Genomic DNA, 22,523 nt, shown 5'->3' with positions numbered 1-22,523 from the left:
GAAGATAGGAGTCTGCAGAAACAACTGTTATGGTAGCCTGTATTTGCATACTAGTAAGGGCCATACTTGAGAGGAGGTCTTTTGTCCCCTCCATCTTCCTTGCTCTATGAAAGTACTGCTCCTTTTACCTCTGTTATCTTCTACTCATTTATGATGCCTAAAACTAAGGAAAATGTATTAAAATATAACTTCAAATTATGAAATTACTTTTCTTGTTCTGCAGTAAATATCTAGCATTCCTTATACAGATGGATAGTGTATAGTTTAATGGCAAATGTAAGCCATTATATAAAAATGTGAAAATATGGAAGGTTAAGTATATCTGTATCATACCAGAAATGGAGTCCTCACTAGAGAGATTATTGTCTACTAAATGGCCAGGTTTTAGTCAGTTTTTTTCTGGACACAGAAGCGCACAAAGGAAGACTCAGCTGCCCTGCTAAATCTGTTGCTGCTTACACACCATCCATTTAAAGCATATTTAAAGTACATGACTTCCCTCAAAGAATCCTGGGAAGTATAGTTTACCCCTCACAAAGTTGTAATTCCCAGATGGTTTAGACACCCTCTGCTTTTTTGTACTCTGCAATTATTAGACAAAAAAAGGTTCAAAAAATCTTAATGTATCAAATCTCACCAAGCAACTGAGGGTGCTTCCAGAAAAAGTTTTATTGTGGAATTGGTGCCACTCACGCATGCAAGTTGTTGACACTTGGTCCACATATCATTGTCATCAAAATGCCAGTCTGTACTACTACTTTTTTCTTTTTTCACATTTAATCCAGACTTCTTACTGCAGAAAATCTACTAAGTAAAAATAACCCATTACATCTACAGTCACCACTGGTGTGTGGAAGCTCATTAGCCCTTTTTGGGGGAGGTAGACAATTTGTCATGTGTTTGGTGACATTTCAGCATGCTTCTGTTGCCACACATACCTACTTTTGTTTACTCCTCACCTAAGCACAGCCTAGTAATTTTCTTTCTGATAGCCCCCAATACCAAAAGAAAGAAACCTTTTCCACTGATTGCCACATGCCCGGTTTGGAGAGATATTTTTACAAGATCTCATCACATGTGGGGGGTTACCTTGGAAAGTGTAATCACAGTACATCCATTAGGACATTAAAATAATACAGAGTATTTCTGCAAGACATCTTCTGATTTCAATGTAGCTAAATATCAATCTTGCTTAATTAAGATCTCTGTATTAAAACAAATTAAAACATTAATGTAAATGTAATGTAGATGTTGCTCTCCTCCACAAAAAGCACAAGCTTCTGATGAGCCCATTGTGAAACATTTTAACTATGGACCAGTAATGCTTGCTCTTGTGCACTTTCCCAGTGTGTGGAAAATTTTAAGGTGCCAAACATAATGCCAAACTATAGAAGAATAAGCCATGGTTCATAAGCCAACAACAAACCATGGCTTCACATTGTGGTTTGTCAATGGTTTGTCAACAAAATATGGCCAGTCTGCTGGGCTTTTTTGAGACATTCAAACCAAAGTGTGCTTGCACTTTGGGTAAACAAACTATGGCTTAGCATTATGCACAAACCAGGACAGAGAAAATACTAAAATAAATGGAATTAATATGGATAACTATAAGACTAAGTTGTGTGTGTACACATGCATTGACAGCAATTAACAATGCAAATTCAGGCAGAAATCTTAAAGGGTGCAGAATAATTTAATTGAGTAGCAGAATATAAGATTAACATAACAAAAACCAAGTTGTTCTTGCTTAGGGAGTAAGAAAGAGAAATAGAAAATCTTACTAATTTTGTCATTAAGGACATCCCCAGTCTAGCATCTGGGTATTTTTGTTACTAATCATCATCATCATCTTCTGTATAGACTTAATTAGAACAACTTGCAAAATAAAATAAAATTGGAATTTAATAGGTGGAGTAATCTTAAATTTTCCTTTCTTTAAGGAAAGCATTGACTATTAAAATGAAAATGCTTTTTACAAATTATTCCTATCATTGCTATGGAAGACATATGAAAGACTGGCAAGGGAAGATTAACGCATTCATTTGGGGAAGGAAAAACAAACAGATCAGTTTTAATTTATTGTATAGAATAAGAAAGAGGTGACCTTGTAGTTCTTTATACACTTTTATAATACTGTGCAAACAGTCTAAATGGATGGAACAATTTTTGAAGCTGTCACAGATGCATGAAGTTATAGCCAGCTTTTAGGCCAGCGTAAATGGTTAAATCTAAGTTGGCCAGTTAAAGTCATTCATCAACCAGAGCCCTAGCTCTAAAAATTGAGCCCTTCCTTAGTATATTTCTGATACTAGCATAGTAACACAGGGGGAAAAAATTGTTTACAACAATCATTCTGCACAGCACAGGTTGTTGTTCTGTGGAGAAATAGCTGGTCACGTGGAAGACTTCTCTTAACCTCCAACTGCTAAAATCACATGAAAAGGAGTTTTTAAATGCATTAAATATTTTCACAATGTTACTTTTCCATGGAAACAATTTCTACTGTTACCACCAGAATGCTATAAAATGAAAAAATATAGAAAAGGAGACATGCTCATAAGATCATCCAAAAGGTTAGGTGTGTTCTTACCCATTTTCACACCATGAAGGTTGCAGTCTTAAGTACATTTATCTGGAAGCGAGCCATATTAAAACATATGGCGCTTACTTAGAGTAACAGACTTATGTATAGACTTCTGATGTAAATATGATAGCCCATGTTTACTCAGAAGCAATCCCATTGGTTTCAGAGAGTAAGATAGACTGCTATATGTGTGCCCTTACTAGGAAATTAAATTCTGTGTGCTGCAAACTTATTCACATTTACTCATATGTCTCATTAAACTCAGTGGAACTCTCTTGCCAGAAATTGGCTCTAGGTTTCTTCTTGTTTGTGTATAAATTAGAATTATTGGCCAGTAAATAAAATTATATTGAGACTTAAAAATAAAGGGCTTGATCCAGCCAAAGCTAAGCACTTTAAAGCCCTGCATTGTTTCCAATGGTAGAGAGCAAAGCACATGTTTTTCTCCAACTAACTTAACTTTGACTGGATCATGCCCAGTGAATATAAGGGGCAATATAATAATTTGGAAGAAGGGCCACAGCTCAGTGGTGGTGCATCTGTTGTGCATGCAGAAGATCCCAAGTCCAATCCCAGGCATCTCCAGGTACAGCCGAAAATGTCCTCTGGAACAGTCACTGTCACTCAGTGTGTAGATAATATTGAACTAGATGGACCAAAGGTCTGACTCAGAATAAAGCTGATTCCCATAGCCTAACATATTGCTGATATTGACTCTCTCTTTAGTACTGCTATTAAATGCTACTTATAATCACACTTCAGTATGTGCCTTATGCTAGTAGATATCATACAACCCAGTAGCAAATCCAGGTGGCAGCCTTTTCTTACATCCGTAACTATGATGGATTTTATATACTTTACATGTCAAAATACTTCCTGGCGTATGCTATAAACAGTGCAGCGCCCTATTAAATCCAGAGGTACACAAACAGCACCCAATCAAATACATCTGAGTGTTAATCATCTTCATATCACCAGGTGCAAATGTGGGAGCTAGAATTCTTGAAGATAAAATATAGGACAGCAGCCTTTTCAAATCTGCTGTGGCTGCAAACCTAAGCCAGTGTTTAAGCTAAGTCCCTTAGCACTTAGTTATTTTACTGCAGAGTAAACCTGTTTAGGATCACGCTACACATTATACATAGGCCCATATAGAGTGAAGTTGGCTGCTAGTTTCCAGTTCCTTATTCAAAACAGCTGAATAAGGAACTTAAGTTTATATGCCCCTGTAAGATTTGGGCTGTCCCTTTCAAGATGCGCAAGCATTTAAAAATAAATACACACCCCACTTTAAGCAGCTCTGTTTTGCTGCAAAACACTGCGAAGCATGAACAGCTAATGTACATGCAAGTGAATGAAGGAACTGGGAGTGCACAGCACAAACTAAGTTTTGGACAATCCCAAATCACAAGCCCATCCCACCTCATCAAATCGCCCTCCGCCGGGAACTAGTAGCCAACGTCAGCCTCCTTAGGCTCACTCGTTCCCAATGCACGAGAGTGGGTGTTGTTGCTTCTAACTCCTTTTTAAAACAAACACAAAAGTGGACGCTTTTGCTGTTTCCAAAAGCAAATCCCCATCTATCTGTTCCCCAATTTATCAAATAAGGAGAGGCGGCGGCAGCGGTTGTTCCGGTACTTGTGCCATTGTTTATTCCCTTTTGTTCTTTGCTGCTTGCGGCTTCTGCCACCTTCCTTTACAGCTCTAGCTTCCAACTACACCAGTCCTTTTAAATCACCCTGGCCGCTTTTTCGTATTTCCTCCACCCACAGGTGATGATGCAGTCTCTGGATGGCTCCGCCCCTCTCCCCTTTACCCTCTCTCCTGTCTCGCTCCCTCTTCCACTGGAAAGGCTAAGCTCTCCTTAGCCAGGCTGCCCTTATTTAATTTGGAGTGTGATTTTCCTATTTTTAGCGTCTGGATTCTCTCCAGTAAGACTTAGAGGAGTTTTCCCCCCTACCTTCCTTTTTTAAAAAATTCTGCAAATGATTCTGAACCAGCTTCCTTCCTTTTAGAACATTTTTTTATTTCGATAAATAAGAGGGGGCCTGTCTGCTCTCGCGCTCTCTCCACCCCCCCGTACGAGTCTTTCTGCCTTCTGCTTCAGATCTGCATTTGCAACCATCAGCAGCCAGGAGGGGGGTTTGTTTTAATTTCATCACAACACACAAGGAAAAACACACACAGATTCGCGAATAAGAGCAATTGTAAGTTTCTGATTTCTAAAAAAAAAAAAGTTTGCGTTTATTTTATTAGCATTTACAAAAATTAGAATTGCGTTTTGCAAAGTCATTTTTAATTTACAAAAAAAAGACGTACTGTCTGTGCTTGGAATTTGCTATGGGAAGGAAGTAAGGCATGCGGAATAATGCACCCTCCTGCCTTTTATTCTCATCGTGAATTGCGAGTGGAGGAGGGATATGCGTGTAAGTGGACGGGGGGATTCTTGGCAAAGCTCGCTGGGTTGGGGGAGGCACAGTGGCCTTCTAATTTTGAGATGGCGGGGTGCGATTCTCTAAATATTAAATCCCAGGACACTTGAGTCTGTTTTCTTCGGGGGTGAGGAGCGTGACGGACGTATTTCTGTAGCAGATCTGATGGCTGGGATTTCTCCCTTTGCTCCCCACCCCCCGGCTAAGTACTAGAAGAGAAGAGGCGAAGGCTGGAATTGCTTCGCCTGGAAGGTTGTGATCGGCTCCGGGTTGGCTCGTACAACTTGCTCATGTCTGCAAGGCTCCGGTAACGCCGTGGCGGCTGGTGTTTCAAGTTGCCCTGCCCCCCCTCCTCTTTCTCGCACGCGGAGTTGTTTCATTTTCAAATCGCGCGACACTACTTTCCTCCACTTATTAATTTTTTCTTCTTTTTCTAGCAATGTATTTCTTCCAATAGACATGCAGATCTGGACATTTTGTGTGTGTGTGTGTGTGTGTGTGCAAATAGCAGGTAGTTCACTGAGCGAACTAGAAACACCCCCTTCCGCTCTTTTTTAAAGGGGAAGATCCCAGACTCTTCGTTTCCATTTAGAGAATCGGTAGGTTTGAATACCCTTTCTGCTTGGTTGAGTGGCCTTTTTTTTAAGGCGTTGTAGGGCTTCTGTAGTTTCTGGCTTGCATTCCTGAGCAACGGGTTTGCTATTGTTGGGGTTCCACTCTTCTCCTGCCTAGGAAATGTGTGTGACTTCAGTTCGGTGCAAGGTAGCACCCGTCTCGCTTCCCCCTCCCTTTTAAATTGTAGGCTCTTAATGGATATTCCTGTCTTAGTCGGTGGGTTGTTCATTTTGGAAATACTGGGGGGCTGAAATGAAAAATACGTTCAGTAGTAAGGCGGTATGACCGGCCGGCTTCATACTGGTGCTTGGCTAACTCATACTTGGTTCAAGTGGAGTTAAACCTTGGGAGGGGGGCAATGGAGAGAAAAACCCAGCATTGAATCTTACACTTCGAGGGTTTTTTGTGGGTGTTTTCCTCCTCCACCTATCCTTCCACTTTATTTTTAGGCGTGTTTGATTTCAGTGGCCAGCAAAGGGGGAAGAGAGACATAAGTCTCCTAGCTCAACCTCCCTCCCCCCTTCCCGTCCTAGAAAGCCTACTGAAAAGTTTAAAGGGATTCTTTGCTCGCTGCTTCCTCTTGACGAGGAGGACCACACTTCATCCATGAAATCGAGGCTTCCTGGGGCTGAATTTATGTTCCCCGCAGGACTTCAAAAGTCTTGGGTTGGTATCCTTCCTGTATGGCTTCAGACCTCACCAGTCTTCTCACCCGCCCCGCTTCCTTTTATTATGCTAGTTTTAAGCAGAGTTGTTGGTTTGCTTTGAATAGCCCACCTTCTGGGCTTCAGTTCCCCTTGGAATGCCTCCATTAATGGCTCTCCACAGCCAGTCCTGTTCTCCTTAATCAAACAGGCTCTTCAAGTTCTTGGTTTTTGTTTTGTGTGTGTGTCTTCCCCAGCATGTTGTAAGAAACGGATCCATCTCCTGGGAGGTGTCCCAGGGACGCCACGCTGTTTGGAATCAGGCCAGCCATCTTGGGTTTGAAGAGATCTAGGTTGAGGCAATCATTTGTCTTTCAATAGTCATTTTGTTGTTAATTGGAGAGAAGTAAAGTTGTTATGGCGCAAGTGAACTATTACCACATCCAGGGGGCGTGGGAACCTGGGAGTGGAATCGGCAGGTTTGTGTGTTGGAAGAGCAACAGAGGAGTGTTGTTCCTTAGGGTGGCAGGTTGTGGCTGATGGCATTTTAACGTCCTTTGGAACTGAGGTGGCTCTCTAGCCTCCAGTGGTGCAGAGATTTATGGATAAGAGGGTGGTGTGATCTGGAAGTTGCACCATCTTTCTTTTTTAAAGGGGCACATTTATAAAAAAAATGTAATCTTAAACAGCTTAAACATGAACAGCAGTCCGTGTTCAGGACAACGGTTTGATAGGTATATGATTGGCTTGTGGTCCCAACGACAACTCTCTTAGTGGGTGCCCTCATTAAAGCATTTGTGAACTTATATTGTAGGGGCATGAACTTAAAAGAACCACTGTCCATTGGACGGCCTTGTCAACCAGCTGATTGAATAAGTCTATACCTCATGGACAGTTATGGTGGTTAAGGTGCTATAATGCCAAGTGATATAGGCACTCTATTGTCTAGATTAGGGTTACTGTCCTACATTAGGTAGTTCGTCCAGCTGCCTCCTAAATGATCAGTTTGTTGACCTTAAACGAGTCCTTTCTTTCTCTGCAAGAGGAGGATCATGTATCTGAAACATGTTGGTTAGGATATCACAAGTTTTTACAGTTTGATTTGATAATTGTGGTTTGAGCCTGTCATGCTAGAAATTGGACAACAGTTATCTCTATTAGTACTTCATACTAGCTTATTTGTAACTGATAGTATTGATGGGCAGTGGAGATGTAGCTCTACCTGAATCACATGCACACTGAACAGGCCTATACACAAACTAATAGATTCTGTGCAAGTGAAATTTACTGGGTGTTTGGTCTGTTACCTGAGTTGTTGGCACTTGCTGTGCACATAGCTTGATCATTTCAGGAAATGTAATGAGTGAGCACAACAGGCAAGGCCTTTTCTGTGGTGGCACCATGACACTAGAATGCCCTCCAATTAAAATTATTTTTCCTGTAGACAACAATATTCTTTGGATTTATAAGGCGTGAATGGAGTCTTCAGCCCATATACTTTAGGGATTCCTTACAGAAAGGTCCACCACAGACCAGAGCTTGTCTTCTCAGAAATCTTTATCACTGCATTGTTTCTATGCCCTGCTTTTATGGCCCCGTAGCTATTGTTAGTTCGCCTGTTCCCCCCCCCCCACTCTTCTATTCATGATAGAACGTAAAGGTGCTATTCCTGCATTCTCCAGTTTTGTGGGAGTCTCTTCTTCTGTAGCAGGGGGAGTTTCCACTAGCAGAAAGGCAATATTTGTGGGACAGTTGGTAGAAGATCAGCATTGAGTGTTGCAGCAAAAAGAATAACAGAACAGCAGAGTTGGAAGGGTCCTATGAGGCCATCAAGGCCAACCCCCTGTTCATTGCAGGAATCCAGGTTAAAGCATACCCACGTCCTGCACTCTGGGATAATCAAGAAGAGATCCTGGCCCTCCTCTGTGTGACAACCTTTCAGGGACTTGAAGAGTGCTATAATGTCTCTCCTCTTCTCAAGGCTAAACATGTCCATTTCTTTCAGTCTCTCCTCATAGGGCTTTTTTTCCAGTCCCCTGATCATCCTTGTTGCCCTGCTCTAAACCTGATCAAGCTTGTCTGCATCCTTTTACAAGTGCGGTGTCCAGAACTGGACGCAGTACTTAAGATGAGGCCTAATCAGTGCTGAACAGAGGTGAACTAGTACTTCACGTGATTTCGAAACTATACTTCTGTTAATGCAGCCTAAAATAGCATTTGCCTTTTTTACAGCCACATCACACTGTTGGCTCATATTCAGCTTGTGACCAACAACAATTCCAAGATCCTTCTCACATGTAGTATTGCTGAGCCAAGTATCCCCCATCTTATAACTGCACTTGGTTTCTTTTTCCTAGGTGTAGAACTTTGCACTTATCCCTGTTAAATTTTATTCTGTTGTTTTCAGCCCAATGCTCCAGCCTATCCAAGTCACTTTGAATTTTGTGTCTGTCCTCCAGGATTAGCTATTCCTCCCTATTTTGTAGCATCTGCAAATTTGATAAGCATTCCCTGCACCTCCTCATCCAAATCATTAATGAAAATGTTGAAGAGACCATCTTTGCCCAGTCTCCCTCTGCAAGAGTTTCCCACTGCAGGAAAACCAATTTTATGGGATCAGCAACATTCTGTGCTTCCCACAGCCCACCCTCCCAAACAAACTGTGGAGTCTTCCTTGAGGTTTTATGGATGCTACCAGGGCCATAGTTCAGTGGTAGAACATCAGCCTTGCATGCAGAAGGTCCCAGGTTCCATCCCTGGCTTCTGCAGGTAGGGCTGAGAGGCTCCTGCCTGAAATCCTAGAAAGCGCTGCCAGTCAGTGTAGATAATACTGAGGTAGATAGATCAATGGTCTGATTCAATATAAGGCAGCTTCCTATGTTCTTATCTAATGTGGTCTGGTGTGATGGTGGTTTAGTCTCAGATGAACAAATATATTTATCTGCATTGAAACGCACAAATCTGAAACCATATTTTCATATGAGAATTTCTGAAAGCGAACACTAGTAGCATAGCCCTGAACTAGCTTACTCAGAAGGCCCACTAATCTCAAGAGGACTTGTGCCTTAGTAATTGTAGCCCTAAAATACCTTTTAAATATTTAAACTTTTAAAAGAGTGTTTATAGGAGTCTGTGGCTTCTTTAAATATATATATGTATATATGTATATATATATATACACACGTTTATAAACTGTGAGGACTAATTATTTTGTTAACGTAATCTCAGCCTTAAGGCAGTTGGAGCCTTTTTATCTGCTTGCCATGCACTTAGGAAAAAGGATCCTATGTAGCTTGTATTGGTGGCTGCAGGAAGAGTTTTTAAACTTCAGTAAAGCTTCACCTAGCTTTGTGAATGCAGTTCAAAAGTTCCCAACTTTATGAGCCACGTATTTTATATTTCCCCATGAGGAGAATCCCAAGATGTCCATCTCATCCTGCCATTGCTATAGGCTAAACACCTAGTAATGTATTTAGACTGAAGAATATAGTACAAATGTTGTTGGACTCTTAACTCCCATCAGCCCAGCCAGCATGACCAGTGGTAAGGGCTGATAGGAATTGTAGTCCAACGACATCTGGAGGGCCACAGGTTCCGTATCTCTGTTGTAAGGCATCTCATACTATATTAATTGGGTTTGTTATATACCCAGTCAATCACTTCACTCTGCAGGTGAAGGCCTCCTGCAGATACCATCTTATCAGAAGGTCCGCTCTGCACAACATAGGAAGTGGATCTTTAGTGTAGTTGCACCAACCCTTTGGAATTCCCTCCCCTTAAAAATTAGACAGTCGCCATCTCTGTTATGTTTTCAGTGCTTACTGAAGACTTCCCTCTTTCAACAGTCCTTTTAAGTAGAGACCTTATCCCAGGCCGCATCTGTGTTGGAATGGCTTTTTAAGATGTTTGTAAAGATTTATTTAAAAAAAATATGTTTTTAAGATGTTTTATTTTTAAGATGTGTTCAAGATGTTTTGTTTTTGAGATGTTTTTAGTGTTGTGTCTTTTGTTTGTCGCTCCTTCTAGGAGGAAGGACAGGATAGAAATTTAATAAATAATAATAGGAAGTGATACACAACATAGCCTTTGTTTGCCATAGCTGTGTTTGCGTGTTCCTTTGTGGCTGTATATCTGGCCTGGCCTGGCCCAGCCCTCTTTTGCAGCTGCTGGAAATCTCTTGCCTCCTATACATCTTTTACCACACCATACGAAGAACCCTAATTCTCATTAGTCTCATAATCTCATCTGATTTCTTTTTCCTCCATAAGAGACAGGGCACCTTGTCGGCTTTTCTAGTAGGATGACAGAGGTTGCCACTCTAAACTGCTGCCATCTCTTTGATTTTCTCCTTGCTACTTGGAATCTGTATGCCTGCATCTAGATGAGCACATCTGTGCTCAACAAGTGCTGAGGACAATATAATTAAGTTGTCCTGTCTATTCTGGTCCATAGAAGTTCTGTGTTTAATCTCTTTGTTCAGGTGCTACTCTCTAGTTGCCCAGAAACCACCTGGGGCTCATGAGATCGTTTGGCCAGCCAATACTAGATGTAAGGCCAACCATGTCTTTCTTCTGGAACTAAAAGCAGGGTGGTGATCCATCCATTGGCATTTCACATTTGTGCAATGGTATTTGTTGTGTGGGAGTTGCTGTGTAATGACTCCTCCTGGCCCAAAGGGTCACCATGGCAACAGCTCTGCAGGTAGTCGATCTTTTGTGGCCCTATTTCTGTTCCCTGTTTGATCCTAGCTGCTATGAAGATGAGGAAGTAGGCGATAGGGAAAAGTGCTTAAGGGCCAAGTGACACAGAAGGCCTGTGACTGGATTTTCTGATGCTTTCATTTTTATCCTAAATCAGAGACTATGATCAGAGCAGTGGTACTGGGGGAGTTGGGTTTAACCCTTTCCCCTATATGGTTCTAAATATCTTCTCTCTCCCGGCCCCTGCCAGCTGTTAGCTCTGCAGCAGAAAAAATATATAAGTAATCTCAGGAGAATTTCCTCTCCTTGTTCCTTCCAGGGGTACAATCTACTCTGTACGGCTCCTGCCCCACCCAGAGCAAGGTGCTGTTGTCATGGTGATAGTGGCACAGTATATGTATGGGTTCTGGCCTTCAAGATAAAAGGAGGCTCGGCTAGTTCAAAATAGCAGCCCTGCCCTTATGCCTGACTCTTCCTTCAATTGTCTTTAGTAACTTTTGTAGAATTAACTTTGATTTTTTTTCTTAGAGGAAACCTTGCCCTTTCTGAAATATTACCTGCATTTATTGTGAATACAACTGCAGTTTGGTTTATTTTCTTATGTTCTCAGTCTCCCAGCATCAAATCATTTTACCACACATCTGCATCAATTAAGTGGTAAAATCTTTCTTATTGCTAGGCAGAATGAGGGAGATGTCTAAGCTATCCCAGTGTAGATTGTACCCGTATAGATAGCCAAAAGGTGCATGGCTCTCATGTGCTCTCAAGACACCAACATTCAGATAGCTGGTTGGAGCCTACAGCATGAGAGCTGTACGTAAGCTAAAAAAGGGAGAGAAGCTGTTCTCCCTTTTCCCAATAGGGAGTACTTTTTAATGATGCACATATAGGTTGTACCAGGCACCATCTAAAAATGAAAGTACGCTCTTTTTCTTTCAGAATTGTTTTATTCATATGTTGATAAAGCTCATAGAAATAATCAACTAAAACTCCTTTAATTGAGTGTCCGTCCTAACATTGTGACATTAAGAGGCAGATTGTAGTCTGCTAACACAAAGATAAATCTGGAGTAAGATTGCTCATGTGTACTAAAGTGCCAGTATTCATAGGAGAAGCCTTTTAGTATCAGTTGGGAGTACAGTAATACCTAGGGTTGCCATATTCCAGTTCCACAAATCTGGGCAGGCTAATTTGCATATTATGCAAATTATTTGTATATTTGCATATTATGCAAATTATTTGCATATTAATATTTGGATTGTCCAGCTGTTTTGTTTTTGTGCCTAGGAATTACCACCAAAAACTGGGGAAAGATGTGAGAAATCTTTTTTTAAAAAAACTTAACATTTTCAGCCTTAAATGCCTAGACTCTAGTTTACAACGCTATGGAATATTGATTGATTGATTAAGAGGATTTATATCCTGCCTTTCTGCTGTTAAAAACAGAGCTCAGGACAGCTTACAAATATAATAAAAACAATAAAAATACACAATCAATATAAAAACAATAAAAACACAAAATAGCAACAAACATAAAGTAAATCAGGGCAGCAGTACGGTTAACTATTACATATACAATATATTTCAGAGATGTGGTGGGTGGAGAAAAACAAGAAGCCAAAATGTTAGGAAAAGGAGTCTTTCACACCACATGCTCAGTTCTAAATACTGTTGCAGCAAGTTTTGCAAGTTCCTCCAGTATTCCACTGGTGCAGGCACTCAGACATTCAAAGTATCTGTATGTTTCTTAGGTTTTATAAAAGCAGAGCTTTGCTTAACTCAAGATTTCTTCTCCCTTTGATCAACCACATTGTCAGCTCTACACTGCGTCAGCAGTGCCGGTGGGGGGCTGGAAATTCCTGGGTGGTTGGCAGGGAAGCAAAGTCCTTAGCCGGCAGTCTGGTCATAAATCTGCCAGGTCTAGGAGGAGGGGAGCTGATAAGGGCCAGGCTTGTCTGAAGCGTACTTGCCGAGTCAGGAGTCCGGAAGTGAGGTCAGTAGAGGTCCGGGATCAAGTGCCAAGGGGTCAGTCCGAAAGAGGGTGCCAGGAAACTAGGAACACACAAGCCACGCCTGACGTTGCAGTCAGCAACAAGCTGCAGCCAAGGTGTGCCTTATCCAGAGCAGGGTTGACAGCAGGTGTGAGCCCTTAGCGTTTGGGCCTTAAGGAGACAGGCCTGCCTCTCTTCTGCCTGACCTTCTGCTGTCTACGTTCTGCAGGTGAGAGGGGAGTATCCTGTTCACTGTCTGTGTCTGGCTGCAGGGCCTCTGCTGTCCCTGGGGTGCTCTGCAGCTGAGGGGGAGAAGGAGCTGGATTCTCAGGAGGCTCCTCCATGTCTCCTTCTGAGTCTGCTGCTCCTGGGTCTGCTGCTGTTACTCCCGAGTCGTCCTCATCTGAGGAGTCCTCTGACGGGGCCATGACACACATCTACACAGGTTCCACCTCCATACTCAAAATGAAACTGGGCCTGGAAGTGTGCAACAACCCCACACATACCTTGCTAATTAGATTACCAATGCCAGGATGTCTGTCTTATCGACTACTCTCCTGTTCTCCCCCCCCCCACTGGGCATCATGAAAGACCCAGTCCTGGGCTCAGAAAGAAAATAAATATCTGGTCCTCTTCAAAGTACTGATAAGCCTCTTGTTTTAATTAAAATAATAATTATAAGTTCTTGCTCTTATTACTAATGGGAGTTAATTATCTTGCATATGCTGCTGTTACTTCTGTGGCTGTAACGGAGTGAGGTTAAAGATAAGTGAAATGCAAATAGGAAAAAAACAACACAAAAGGCAGTAACACTTTCCTAAATGTAATACCATACCAACCACAACAAGATTCCTATGAGTAAGGCAGAAAACTCAGCATCCCACAACCAGTAAGGATTCATAACCAAAAATCCAAACTAAAAAAATCCTAGCAGCCAGTCAGCCAAGGTCACAGAAATCCCCATGCAGCACAACCTGACCTGGGGACTGCAGTTAATGCAGAATGCTGCAGCACAATTGCTGACATGAGTGAGATCCTATCAGCACATAATACCTCTGCTCTGAAATCTGAATTGGTTGCTGATTTGCTACCAGGCCAAGTTCAAGCTGTGCCTTCCATGTTATGGGTGCCACATAGTACTTGTTCTGCTCTTGTAAGAAATCAGTCCTGTAAAGTGGCAGCACCTACGCTTTGGAACTCCTTGCCTATTGACATTAGGCAGATGCCTCTTTTCAGCACCTGCTAGAATCAGTTTTCTTGAGGCAAGTCTCTCCAGGCATGTAGAAGCTATTGTGTTTTTAAATCTGTTTTTAACTCATTGTTGGTTTTATTATTTTGAATGTTTTAAAGTATCTGTCCTTAACGCTTTTGCCAATAATTTTATTGTTTTAATTCTTTCTGTAAACCGCTTTGAGATTTTTTATAATAAAGTGGTATATAAATGTTGTAAATAAAAATACATAAATAAATGTTGGAGTCACTGTGGCCCTTGAGTCTCTTCCCACTTTTAGGAACCAAGGCATCTGCCTTATACTGATTCAGGCCATTTCGTACCATGATTTCTTAAATGCAATACCATACCAACCACAACAAGATTCCTATGAGTAAGGCAGAAAACTAAGCATCTCCTAACCAAAAACCAAAAATATGATAAACGAAGAAATATTTATATAAGCATGACTATCAAATATATTTATTATTTACACAAACTGTAAAGATATTTATAGTGCAATCCTAGGTTTATTATTCAGAAGCAAGTCCCAGTGTATTCAGTGGGGCTTACTCAAACAGGGACAGAAATGCAACCTCAAGTGATAAGCAACTTCATTCACACAACCCAGAAGTCTGAATCATGCCACTTTATGCTGTTTTGCAACTGTTTATACTTGCTTTTATGGTTATTGGATTTTAAATTGCTTTATTTCTTGTTGTGAGCTGCCTTGGTTTCTAACCCTACCTCACAGAGTTGTTGGAAAGACTACCCACCCACCCACACCCACACACACACCCACACACACGAGAGAGAGAGAGAGAGAGAGAGAGAGAGAGAGCAGATGTATAAATACATACAGCCCATATAATAGCTTATTGTCAAACCAGTTGGTCATTGCAGAAAAATCAGTATTAGTTTAAAAAAAAATCAGTATTAGTTTCCTACAGAATAAAAACTGTAATACCTAAGTAAGCCCTTCCTACTTTAAAATAGGACAATTCTTTTTTACATTCACTCCAAAGTCCCATTGATTTTCAGCACATTCATAACCATGTCTACTCAAAAGTAAGTCCTATTGAATTCAATGGGATTTACTCTGGACATATGGGATTAGCAATGCTTTTACCCCCACAAAAGCAAGTATTGGGAAGGTTTTCAAAACACTGTCCAGGATCTGACTCCTGCACACAAGCGGGGAAAAAACTGAAATGTATATACTTACCCAATTTATGAGATTTTCAGATAAACGGGGGGAAACCACCATTTTCTGGCATTGCAATTTCTAGACACTGCCACAGGTCAACCAAACACTTCACTGATTGGCTGCGATCCTGAATGGGCGGGGCTAAAGCTATGAAGTGCTATACAGTAGTTTAAAAAAAGATTTAACAGTCAGGGGGGCTGATGTTTTTATGTATATCTCGGGAACCGGACCACCTAGAAACTTAATTTTTTAAAAAAATTAAAGCTGAGAATCCGGGCCACCTAAGGGGTTAACTGGGTGCCGGGTGGCATGCAAAGAATCTGGGTAAAACCCGGCTAACCGGGCAATATGGCAACCCTAGTAATACCTCAGTTAACAAAGCAGATGTGTTCCTGGACACTTGTACTTTAACAGAAACTTTACTACCAGAGGTAGGAGTCACATGGAAAGAACAGAGATAGGTTCCTACACCTACTGATTGATGGTGGGGGCAGCTTTAAAGGGTGCTTACCCAGCACCCTCCTCCTCCTCCGAATCAGATCCTTCTCTCCCCAGTTCTGGGAGAAAGCAAGAGATCTCTTTAATATAAAAGAAACACACAGGTTTATCAGTTTCACCTTAAAGCAAAGGCTCAGGCTTGTCAGTTTATTGATAGCAAAGCAAAGACACAGGCTATTCAGTTTCACCTTTTAAAAAAAAGAGCTTTGGAGGATTCCTTAACTGAGGTATTAGCGTACACCATTTTCATGCTTGGTTGTGTGGTCTGGCCCAGCCGGATGCAACAACCATTTATGATATGCATGCTATTCTGCATGTTGTACTTCAGTGAATTACATATTCTGAATATAATGCATAAAATGTGAAGGGGAAGAAACTGCATGCATGTTAAAGCAGGGGACCTCTCAAATGTAGTGAATACATCTGAAAGGCATTTTTATTCTTAGCTGAATTGTATATTTCAGTCTGTGAAAAAGTATGCACAAAGTCTATGTAAGGCATCACCCAGTATATGATGATGGCTAGAATCTCTCTTAGAATCCCTAAATGTTAATGTCAACAACTCAGAAGGGGGAAGATATGAAACATGGATTTCCTTGGAATTTTTTCTTGAGCAGCAGCAGGAAAAATGTTACCAAGTCATGGTTCAGAGATAAGTTTAAGTGCAGTGATCAACGACACTTTAACTGAGATGGGCTCTCCAAAGATTCCCTTGCCATATGACAGGAAGATAGAAAGTTGCAATATACCATATTAGACTGTTTGTCCATCTAGCCCATGATTATCTATTCAGACTGGCAGCAGGGTCTACAGCAGAGCTCTTGGATGCTTCATGCCTTTTGTTTTGCACCTGCATCAGTGGTTTGGACATCAGTTAACAAGTCTTCCTTGGATATGACAATGGAGTGTCAGCAAGTAGGTGACCATGTATGACCAGCTACAAGGGACAGGGAAGGATGGCTATGGCAAGTATTTCTGATATAACAAAACAACAAAGAGTCTTGTGGTGCTAAAAGACTGTGGCATAGGCTTTCATGAACAAGAGCCCACGTCATCAGATGCAATGCAAGTCTGCTATGCACACGTCATCATATGTAGGTTTTGTTTCAGACTGTTATGTCACTAAACTTCACTTGCATGCCAAAAACACATTAGAGCAGAACAGACTTAAATGTGAAGGGACTACTGAGTGTGGTACTTCTGTGTAAAATGCAGGACAAAAATCTTTTGTGTTGCCTTGAAGCTTTATTGGAATTGGAGCTTGCAGTAGACACTGAAAAAGGTAGTGCACTCATCAGTTTCTTCTCATGCAGCTCTCTAACCAGTTACTCCTCAAAACAATCAGTATGATATGTTGATAAATATGATCTAAAGGGCACAAGCATGTATACAAAATTGACCTCCAGTTTAGGGTGCTTCCTTTCTGGGACAAATACCTACAAATAGAGTGCTTCCTTTGAATCAAGGGGCATTTCTGTGCTATTACAATAGGGTGAATTATAATATTGGTGACTCTTACTGTACATCGGGGTGGGGAACCTGGTGCCTTCCAGATGTTGTTTCACTCCAGTCAGCATAGCCAGTTGTTAGGAATAATAAGAGTTGTAATCCAGCAACATCTGGAGGGCCACTGGTTCGCTTCACCATCCCGGCTATGTCAATCCAAAGCTGTAAGAGGCTAAATACAGGGAAGGATCATTATTTCACAAATCATTGTGAGTCCCCACCCTAATTCCCTGCTCCCACCATATTTACTGATGTTATTGATTATTCATGGGAAGTTGTCCATTGTTCTAGTGCACTAAGGGGATCAATATGTAAATTACAGTTACAATTACTTGGCCCAAAAAAGTAGTAATTACCGTTACAATTGCAATTGCTCTGAAAGTAACTGATTACTTTACTTTTCCTCAAAAGTAATCACTACAATTACATTTCAGTTACTTTAAAAAAAAACTCCTACAAGGTGCTGGCCTTGGCTGCTGCACATCTAAGAAGCCTAAAACAATATTAAAAATAAACACACACACACAGGGGGTAGTAGAATAAAAAAAATTATCCATAAGATTAACATAATGGCATAACAGAATCTCACATCCCCCCAAGCAATGAAGATACCCCAACTCTTGAAATCAAATTTTACACTTGAAATGCTTGTATAATATGTTTCTGTTATGTCTCAAAAGAACAAGATGCTCAAAGAGCATGTCAGACAAGGAATGTCTTTTTACAGTCATTACGTTGCCACCAGTACTGAACAGGCGTTCTACTGCGGCGCTTGAAGGCATGCCTGTGTTGTGCTGCAAAAAACACCGCAGCACACGTGGAAAGCCATGGAGTGATGACACTTCCCTGCTGGGAGACCTCAGGTACCTCACCAGTTCCTCCTCAGCAGTGTCCACTGCTGACTTCTTGCCCTGGGGCAGAAAGTTAAAGAAGTCATCTTCTAAGTCATCTCCTTCCTGGTCTTTATCTGAAGACTGATCACTGTCCTCATTAAGTACACCCATCTTTATTTCGGCTTTCAGCAAGGCTTCCATTGTGTATCTAAGAAAGAGAGAGGATATGTTAACGTATATATGTTAGGAAACCATCATCTGCTCTTCATTTCCTGATGCTTGTCATGTCCCCTGGTTCAGGGTCCAGCCTGAGCCTGTGGATGATGACATGGAAGGTAGGAAGGTGACCAAGTCACTACACTCATGGGGCAGCACAGCAGACCCTTAAGGATTACCTGCAGCAACCCAAGGTTGTGATGAGGAGCCCCAGGAAGAAAAGGACCAGCCCCTGCCTACCACCTTAAGCCCTCTGATGCCTCCCTTGAGACAACATTTCCCTTGGAGTAATCCACCCAAAGGGCTTCCCTAATGTTCTTACTTGTTGGTATGGGTGGTGGCCTGACACGATTCCAGCCAATCTAGTTTGAAGCGAGGGTGTAGGCAGGCTGCCAGAAGAAGCCTCTTGTCCTCCCAGATAGCTGCAAACCGCTTTCTTAGGGCTTCGCACACACCTCTCAGCAGCTGAAAACAGTATGTGTACCTCTCAGGTTTGTTTTCCAGTCCTTCTAACTTGCGGTCCAGATTGCAGAGCATTGGTAGCAAATACCCCATGAACATGCCGTTCTCCCGTTGCAGGATATCTAGGGACTGGGCTAGTGGCTCCATAATCTCTGTGTATTCCTGTACCACTTCAATCTCAGCAGCTGTGATCCTGGACAAGGAGCAGCAGTCCATTATGGCATGCATTTTTAGTGGCACAGTTGACAGGAACTCATGTAGTTGCTTCAATGCATCAAAGGTGGAATTCCACCTGGTCTTATTCGGTACCTTCAGATACACACTACATTGCGCATGGATATACTCAGCTATCTGGGCTGACTGGTTCTGCTTGGACCACAACTTGCTGCACTTTCCCATCAAGGAACGAAACTGTTTCTTGAAAGGACCAAGAAGACTACTTTTGGAGGAGTCAGAAAGCATGGCCTCTATGTCTTGTGTTGCCACAAGGTTGAGGGTGTGGCTAGCACATCTCTGGTGTGGTGGTAAAACAAAATCCTCTCCTGAGTCTGCAGCTTCTTCCTCTGCCTCAGGTCCTATGTCCAGGATCTCACAGATAGGCACAAACTCCACCTCAGCCTCCTCCTCCTCTTGGTTATCACCATCATCGTCACTGGTGCCTGCAGCTTCCACTGGTTCTTTGGCCATGAAAACTCTGAATGCTTTCACAAAGTTGGAGCCATTGTCTGTAGTAGTGCACATAACTTTGTTGTGGATCCTGTACTGCACATGTACATCATGCAGTGCTTTTGAAAGGACATCGTATGTATGGCGCCCCTTCAGACACTTACAAGCCAAGGCCCCGACCTCACGTTTCAGGGTAGTTGGGTTGATCCAGTGGGCTGTTACCCCAAAGTAACTCTTCTTGCCATTGGTCGAACAATCTGCAGTGGTTGCTATATATGCCACAGCACCCATTCGGTTTGCAAGAGTTTCTCTCATGTGGCATGCTCTCTTCTCAATTCTGTCTCTCAGAGTCTTGGCACATATGATGGTGAGATCTTTGGGGAGTCCAATGCGAACCAGATTAATGAATGATGGTTTGTCCACAGTCTGAAGTGGTAATGTCTCCTCTACAATGAAATCAATGATTCTCCTGTCGAGATTGCTCTGGGTGACAGGCTCCCTGCCAGATCCCCACCTCTCAAGGGTTGTCTGCTGCTGCTTCAGCATTTTGGGAGGAGGGGTGTCATGCATTGGTTCAGGAAGGCCACGTCTCCTTGCCTTTATTGCTTCTTCAATTGCTCTCAGCTTCTCAGGGTGTGCCCTCTGAGGAAGAAGAACAAAGCATGAATCCAAGAAAAAATGGAAGAGGAACTTCACAATTTAAACATAAATAGACAATGGACACTCTTTGAGGACCAGCATGACAAAGGCTTACCTCAAAATGTTTCTTCACATTGGATGAGGAGGAAACAGCTGATCTCAGATTTTTGATCCTTGGAAGGCAGTAATTGCATCGTACAACAACATTTTTCCCACTCTGGCTCACAAATGTACAAGCTTTCTCAAAGCCAAACCATGGTACTTGCTGTTCTGCAGATGTGGCTGTGGGCAACTGGCACTGCTTCATGCCCTCCTCCTCCTCGTGCACAGGGCCTCCTTTCTGAACCTCACTTTCTAGTTTTGCCTCCTCAGGATCAACAAGCTGTGACTCAAGTGGCCGCACTAACTGACTGCTGCTCTCAGCAGCAAAACCTGCAACAGGCATCTCTGTAATAAACAAGAGATAATGCTCCTATATGGGTGAACTTCAGCTGTGATGTGCCCCCATTTCTTCCCCATGCTGCAAGATCCCCCAGTCAGAGTGGAAGTAAGCAGGTCGATAGCACAATTAAAAGAGATCCTATTTGCATCATTTTTGCTCACTAAATAACCCTGCCTGGGCCAGTCTAACCTACTATCTCACAGGGTTGTTGTGAGAACAAAATGAGACTAGGGTTCAAATCCCCACATAGCCATGAAGCTCACTGAGTGACCTTGGGCCAGTCACTGCCTCTCAGCCTCATGAAAACCCTATTCGTAGGGTCACCATAAGTTGGAATCAACTTGAAGGCGGTACATATATTTTTTATTTTGAATATGATGATTATGATAATAAATATGCAGCATTTCAAATTAATTCTGTATGAGAAGCATTCCATGCCAAGCTTGGAAAACCAAGGATGAGGTATAAAATGTAGACAAAAATACTTTTGACAAAATGCCGTTTATATTTTATATATATGAGCCTGGGTAGGGAACATTTAATCTAGCCTACTTGCTTTCAGCAAGAAGGGTTAAGTGCCTTCAGGCTAGGGCAGTCACCAGAAGGCCACAGCAGAGACAAAGGAGCCTAGTGTTGTGGAGATGTTAGATGGAAGCTTTGGGGAGTAAAGATGGAGGCTCCTGAAGGCTGCAATTCTAAACACACTTACTCAGGGATTAAGCCCCATAGAACTCAACAGGACTGACTTCTAAGTAGATATAGTTTGGACTGTGCTGTTGGTAAACCTTGACTACGGTTCTTCTGCAAAGACATCCATATCCAAGCAGGGTTGGCAACCCCCTGCCTGGAATACCCTGCCCTTATCTTTTAATGTGGCTGCTCCAAATGTTTTTACAGATTTGACCCTTTACTTCAGAAAGAGGTCTGAAAAATGAGTAAGAGTAAGAAGTATCTTTTAAAATTGTTCTTTTCAATCACTCTTGAATGAACATCATACCTAGAGCAGATCCACACCATTCCTTTAAAGCACCTTCAACACCCATTTGAAGTACATGAATCCCACCACAGAATCATGGGAACTGCAGTTTGTTAAGAGTGGTGAGAACTATAACTGTGAGGGGGAAATGACACTTCCCAGAATTCTTTAGGGGAAGTCATGCGCTTTAAATGTGAGTTGGATGTGCTTTACACATATTGTGTGAATCTGCTTAATAAATTTTGCCTGCATGTAAATTGTTTTAATTAATTTTTCAAAATGAAAATAAGCTATAAAGTGTAGTGGGTGACCATGGGCTACTCACCATTTCTCAGCCTATCTGCCCCTCAGGATGAAAACAATGGAGAACCATGACTACCCCAAGGCATACTTAAAATGTAAACGAAGTATTGTACAACCATAGTATGCAATTGGATACTTATAGGGACACAGCATGACAAAACTGGGTGGAAGTAAAAGTTCTACACTTAGGAAAAAGAAACCAAATGCACAGTTATAAGATGGGGGATACTTGGCTCAGCAGTACGACACGCAAGAAGGATCTTGGAATTGTTGTTGATCACAAGCTGAATATGAGCCAACAGTGTGATGTGGCTGCAAAAAAGGCAAATGCTATATCAGGCTGCATTAACAGAAGTATAGTTTCCAAATCATGTGAAGTATTAGTTCCCCTCTATTCAGCACTGGTTAGGCCTCATCTTGAGTGCTGTGTCCAGTTCTGGTCTCTGCACTTCAAGAAGGATGCAGACAAACTGGAACAGGTTCAAAAGAGGGCAACAAGGATGATCAGGGGACTGGAAACAACGCCCTATGAGGAGAGACTGAAGGAACTGGGCATATTTAACCTGGAGAAGAGAAGACTGAGGGGAGATATGATAACA

At 42.0% G+C, this 22,523-nt stretch overlaps 1 protein-coding gene across 5 annotated transcripts in view; it reads left to right on the top strand.

Moving 5' to 3' along the window:
- The first annotated feature begins 4,393 nt into the window (after positions 1-4,393).
- Positions 4,394-22,523, top strand: part of HMGA1 (high mobility group AT-hook 1) — a 38,125-nt gene continuing 19,995 nt past the window's right edge. Inside the window, exon 1 of one of the 5 annotated variants that reach the window (XM_061632396.1) lies at positions 4,394-4,791. Coding sequence is in view for 1 of the 5 variants with exons in the window: in XM_061632395.1 (XP_061488379.1) it covers positions 5,307-5,323 (17 nt within the window). In the remaining 4 variants the exon portion in view is untranslated. Of the gene's footprint in view, positions 4,792-5,247; positions 5,324-5,516; positions 5,616-5,712; positions 5,779-6,171; positions 6,298-22,523 lie in introns of those variants that run through there. The other 4 variants (XM_061632395.1, XM_061632398.1, XM_061632399.1 and 1 more) reach the window with 4 other exon arrangements.

Source organism: Rhineura floridana, chromosome 6 (genome assembly GCF_030035675.1).
Source record: "Rhineura floridana isolate rRhiFlo1 chromosome 6, rRhiFlo1.hap2, whole genome shotgun sequence".
Lineage (NCBI taxonomy): Eukaryota > Metazoa > Chordata > Lepidosauria > Squamata > Rhineuridae > Rhineura > Rhineura floridana.
Note: the sequence above shows the minus strand (reverse complement) of the source record. Positions and strands in the feature narration are given on the sequence as shown.